Source organism: Borostomias antarcticus (genome assembly GCF_949987555.1).
Source record: "Borostomias antarcticus genome assembly, chromosome: 32".
Classification (NCBI taxonomy): domain Eukaryota; kingdom Metazoa; phylum Chordata; class Actinopteri; order Stomiiformes; family Stomiidae; genus Borostomias; species Borostomias antarcticus.
This window is the reverse complement of record NC_140265.1, coordinates 1,804,820-1,810,819: the sequence shown is the minus strand read 5'-3', so window position 1 is coordinate 1,810,819 and position 6,000 is coordinate 1,804,820. Positions and strand designations below refer to the sequence as shown.

At 47.2% G+C, this 6,000-nt stretch overlaps 1 protein-coding gene across 1 annotated transcript in view; it reads left to right on the top strand.

Annotated features, from left to right (window-relative positions):
* The first annotated feature begins 296 nt into the window (after positions 1-296).
* Positions 297-6,000, top strand: part of mgat5 (alpha-1,6-mannosylglycoprotein 6-beta-N-acetylglucosaminyltransferase) — a 72,190-nt gene continuing 66,486 nt past the window's right edge. Inside the window, exons 1-3 of the mRNA XM_084460415.1 lie at positions 297-546; positions 1,552-1,721; positions 4,309-4,443. Of these exons, the coding sequence (XP_084316541.1) occupies positions 355-546; positions 1,552-1,721; positions 4,309-4,443 (497 nt within the window). The 5' untranslated portion in view covers positions 297-354. The remainder of the gene's footprint in view (positions 547-1,551; positions 1,722-4,308; positions 4,444-6,000) is intronic.

Genomic DNA, 6,000 nt, shown 5'->3' with positions numbered 1-6,000 from the left:
TTTGGGTCACCAGACGCAGCCTCCGATAAGAGCCCATGTTTTTCATATAAGAGCCCATGTTTTCATATAAGAGCCCATGTTTTCATATAAGAGCCCATGTTTTCATATAAGAGCCCATGTTTTTCATATAAGAGCCCATGTTTTCATATAAGAGCCCATGTTTTCATGTTAGTAAAATGGCGGTTGGCAGCCCTTCGAGGGTTCGCCGGAGACTTCGCTTAATCCTGCCGGGACCTGACTGCCGTCTTTTAAAGGGGAGGATGAGCGGTTTCAGGACGCGTGTGTGTGTGTGTGTGTGTGTGTGTGTGGGGGGGTGTGTGTGTGTGTGTGTGTGTGTGTGTGGTGTGTGTGTGTATGTGCGTGCGCGCGCCGGCGCATCCTCAGACGGAGATCCGGACCAGCTTGGACGAGCTGTACCGGATGATGTCGCGGCGGGAGGAGTTCCGCTGGATGATGCTGAGGATCAAGCGCATGGCGGAGCCCTGGGTCAGCGCCGTCCACTCCCTCGCCACCAAGCAGGACCTGGCCAAGCGCAAGAGGAAGAAGGTAGGTCTGCGGCTCACACACTTTCTCTCTCTGTCCGTCTGTCTCTCTCTCTCACACACACACTCACTCTCTCTCACACACACGCACACAGAAGTACACACCCTGTCCACACTGCTCCGTCTCAGGGTCAGAGACATGAGAAAGGCCTCAGTGCCACGTTGTGAATTTAGAAGTGAGAAAAGAGGAACAAGGAAAATCCATTGTGGCGGCGAACTATACCTGGTTCCGTGATCAATAATGGACGATCCCGTTATATACCTGGCGCAACGTGATCAATTATGTGGGCTCTGGTGATACCTGGTCTTCCGGCGCGGGAATCATCCGCTCACTCTGTCCTCCTCACCCTGCTCTTGATGGACAGACCAGTCACAGGGCGGGGCTAGTGTCCAGGGGGGGGGGGACTGTCCAGGCTGAGGTGTGGTGGGGGTAATATCATGTCCTCTTTTGGAAAATCATTAAGAAAACGATCCATGAGATAATTCTGAGTATTACGGAGCACTTTTCTCCTATTGAACCCATTTTGGAGGCCGTGGTATTTATAATACGATAGCGTTGTATCTCATACCGTAAATATCTTTGAAACATGGATGTCTCCGGCAACCCTAATTGAAATGGATTTGTCTCTCCCTCCTCCTCCTCCTCCACCTCCTCTTCCTCCTCCTCCTCTCCTCCTTTCCACCCCCTCCTCCGTCTCCTCCTCCTTTCCTCCTCCTCCTCCTCCTCCCCTCCTTCTTTCCTCCTCCTCTCCTTCTCCTCCTCCTCCTCTCCTCCTCCTTTCCTCCTCCTCCTCCTCCTCCCCTCCTTCTTTCCTCCTCCTCCTCTCCTTCTCCTCCTCCTCCTCTCCTTCTCTTCCTCCTCTCCTCCTCCTTTCCTCCTCCTCCTCCCCTCCTTCTTTCCTCCTCCTCCCCTCCTTCTTTCCTCCTCCTCCTCTCCTTCTCCTCCTCCTCCTCTCCTCCTCCTTTCCGCCTCCGCCTCCTCCTCCTCCTCTCCCCTCTCCTCTCTCAGATCCTGGTGCACCTGGGCCTGCTGACTAAGGAGTCGGGGTTTAAGATAGCGGAGAACGCCTTCAGCGGCGGCCCGCTGGGTGAGCTGGTCCAGTGGAGTGACGTCATCACCGCCCTTTACCTGCTGGGACACGACGTGCGCATCTCTGCCTCCCTGGCCGAGCTCAAGGAGTGAGTGCTTGACCCCCCCCCACACACACACACACACACACACCGCCTTGACCTCAACACACGCACACCAGATGATCCCTCACGCACACACACACACACACACATATGCACGCACACACACACATGCACGCACGCACACCGCCTTTACCTTACACACACACCAGCCGTCCCCTTGCACACACAGCACCCCCGACCCCCCCCCCCCCCCACACACACACACACACACACACACGCCACACACTCTGCCCAGTGATAATTCCTCAAAAACTCTAGACGGCCTACACCATGAAGGAAAGTTTCATGATGCAATCACAGTGAAACATCAGCAGCAGTGGTCTCGGTGTGCTAGTATTAGAGATAATACGGTATTAGGGCTGCGCGGTTATGATAAAAGAAAATGGCCACGTTTCCCGAAACCCTTCTTAGCGCTAATGCTGTGTTCACACCGGGCGCGGCGAGAAAATTCGCGCCGCCCAGTTCGCCCAATCTGGCCGCGGGATTATAATCGCGATTTCGATTAATTCACGATTGATTGTGCAGCCCTAAATGGTATGAACATTTCGTATCACAATGTGCTATATGCACAACTCCAGTACTTGAAATAAGACATGTTTCTCTATTTCCTTTCGTACACTATTGGATGAAATTATTATTCAGGTGTGCCTGATAATTAATCACCTGATTAATCACTTCATCCAATAGTGTAGGACAGGAAATAGAGAAGCATGTCTAATTTCAGGAAGTACTGGAGTTAGGCTACATGCATAACAGGGCGTCATGCAACCCCAAAAAACGAGGGGGCACAAGATGGCGCGTGCAACATTTTAGTGTATTTTTTGTGCATTTTTGCAGTTTCAAATCAGGACACAGCACACTACCAGTTGCCACTCGAGCAGTGTGAAATTAAACTTACCGGTAGCGTTCTTTCAAGGACTTTCAAAATAAAAGTAAGGGAAAACAAAGCTACTTTTTGTACTCACTTGGAATTGGTCCGAATTATATACTGTATACTGAAGTATATTTAATCTGATATACTGAATAGCCTAAAATTTGGAGGACCTGTTCATCAGTTAAGGACAACCGACCATGAAAACGTGTTTATCTGAGACGAGGTGAGGGGGGGGGGGCTTCCAGGTCCAGTGTTGATTTGGAAGAAACCAAATCCACCGGGAAAGAGGGTGTTTGGCTTTTTGAAAGAGGTTATGGTGGCTTTTCGAGGTGGTCTATGACAGAATTAATAATACATTCAGCTCAGTAGAGAAAATAATCATAGCTCCGCATTGTAAAATGTAATAGTAAACAAACAATAACAGAAATGTAAAAAACAAAACAAAAACAACCCCGAATCTCAAGTTCTATAGGCATGAGGCCTCTGCAGCCCATCATAGTGTCCAAAATTACCACGTTTATCAGTATTATCACAGTATTGTTAAAATATGCTGAAAATGTATTGATACACACTGAAATCTCACACACTCACTCCCACACACACACACACACACACTTTTCCTCCATTGATAGAATGCCTCTCTTCTTTCGAAACAAAAATGAAAGTAAAACTAAAGCACTACTTCAGCGGCAGAACAACTGTAGAGTTTTCCAAGAATAGGTCACACTGAAAGCTTCGGTTTACATTAGTGACACAAGCTATTAGACAAATAAAGACAAATCATGACATTTCCATCCATTCCATCCAAGTCCCCATACGCTAGTTAACGTCCGACTTCATCATCTAAGAAGGTGGAAAAATCGCTGCAGCTCTGCCTTCCGCCATACTCGCAAAGCAACTACAAATCCAAGTTGACATTGGACAGTTTTTACCTTGCTTTCAAAGAGCGGTAATCAAACAGTATTAATGATAATTCATTTTTACTGTGAAACCAGTAACCGTTTCATCCCTAGCTAGTATATATTTTATACTTGTACAATTGTATAGTTCGCTTTTATTGTAGTTTTTATAGTTCTTATAATTTGTATTATTCACATTTATCATTCGTGCACTGTTGTTGTGTGAACTATGTATGGTATGCTTGTTTGTCTGTTTATTCATGAGCTCTTGATTCTTGTTTTTATTCTGTACTTGTCTTTTTTTATGCTGCTGTAACTCCTGAATTCCTCCCCCAGGATTATTAAGCTTTATATCTCTCTATAGTTGAATAGCATGCTGTTTACTGAAGCTTTCTCATGTTCCTTTCCCAGCATTTGCATGAGATTAGTTTAGTGAAGCATTCAGTTCCTGTTTGCTGCCGGTTCCTGTGTGCTACAGCACCCCGGCAGACAGGTAGAGGGAACCTAGAGGGAACCGTACCTGGTATACATACCGCTCTCTGGTTCCCACCGTTATTAACACTCAACGTCATCATCATGTCTGTTTGGATAAGGCTTCAGCAAAGCCCACAGGATTTTCCTGCACGGACATTTGGCATGGCTTTGAATACCCAATATCAGCCACGCATTACACCCCTATGGCTTGCGATTCTACTTTTGTGTTTTGCATTTCGAGTTATTCTTATGCACCGTGTGAGGACAGGACTTGAGCTCTGTGCCTCTCCTGAGCCCTGGCTGTGTTCTCCGGTCTCCTGCCCAGGATCATGAGGAGGGTGATGGGGAACAAGTCCAGCTGTCCCACCCAGGGCGACAAGGTGGTGGAGCTCATCTACATCGACATCGTGGGCCTGACCCAGTTCAAGAAGACCCTGGGTCCTTCCTGGGTCCACTACCAGTAGGTCCTTAGTGTTGTTCTTCCTTGCTTCCTTGCGCTCCATGCACTTCCTCCTGCTTCATTCATCATTATGGCTGGTGGACATTATTGTTTTCACACACCTTCGGGGGAAAAGACCCGTCTGGAGAGAAAGGGTAGTGATAGAAAGGGTAGGGATAGAAAGGGTAGTGTTGGGAGAGGAACCCAACACTTATACCTCGCTAATGGTCGTGAGGTTTTTTTCCTTGCAGGTCGCCAGGTTTTGTTTACCTCCAGCTCCAGGTTTAGAGTGACTCCTCTTCCATTTGCTCCAGGGGGAAATGGCCTCTGCCTTCAGACCAAGGTTATAATAGTTTTGCTTTTGTCATTAGTTTTTATTTTTATATCGTTTTAACTTTTTGTTTTAAATTTCAGTTTAGTTTTGATTAGTTTTAAAGCAGGTTTGCTAGTTTAGTTTAGTTTTTATTTTTGGAAAATGCTTAGTTTTAGTTTAGTTTTTATTAGTTTCAGTATTAGTTTTCGGGTTTTCTTCTTCTGCGCTAGCCTCGTGAGACCATCCTGATCTCACAAGCTCACGTTGTTTCACTCCGTGTGAAACAAGCCTTCTGGACCACGTCAGGTTACTTCTGCGCAGGGACACAGCTAAAGAACATGGAGGATAGATTTCATATCCACCCAAAATACTAGGCTTATGTATGAAATGAAAAAGACTAAAACTAAGGACATTTTCTCAATAATTTTAGTTTATTTTAGTTAGTTTTGTAAACACACAATACAGTTTTAGTTAGTTATCATTTTTTTGTAACGTGTAGTTTTTATTTTTATTTCAGTTAACTAAAATGTTTTTTCACACCTAGTTTTAGTTTTTTAGTTAGTTTTCGTTAACTATAATAACCTTGCTTCAGACTGGTGGCAGCGGCGGCGTGGTGTGGTGGTAATGGAAGAGCCAGCTGGCATCTTCAGTGCTCATTCCTGGTCTGATAGTCGCTCGTTGAGACGTGTCCTTTAGGCCTGCCATCTCAGAGAGGATCTCGTTAGAGAGGTCTCAGAGGGGGGCGTCCAGGGTGCATACCGCTGCTCGGCGCTGCTATTCAGTCACTCAACAAGGCCCTGCCGGGCGACAGGTAGGTGCTCTCCGGCTGACGGCTCAGTCGTATCCTCACGCCATCCAAGACTCCCCTCGCCGCGGAATGAAGGAACTAGCCCTCACATTCTCCTCCGTAGCCTGTAACGGCTGAGCTACATTCACAGCCTGTGTGCACCTGTAGAATAACAGGCTTCCCTTTCGTACAACTGTCCTAATCTCGTCCACACTCTAATTGGTCTGGTCACAGATAGGAGAATGGCAACGTCTTATCCTGTTTGAGCCGTCTCTCTTCAGTCTCTGTAGTACACAGCTGATGCCGACCAAACGCCCAGTTCGTCTTTTCTCGAGGGCACACGATATGGCTGCTGTCTTGAGTCCCACTGACTGATGTGTTTTTCACTGCCGTGGCCGCAGACCCGTCGCTAAGACCCGCCCACAAAACTGCTAGTGCCCCCCCAACTGGCGCACAGAAAATGGGGGGGAAAAGACAT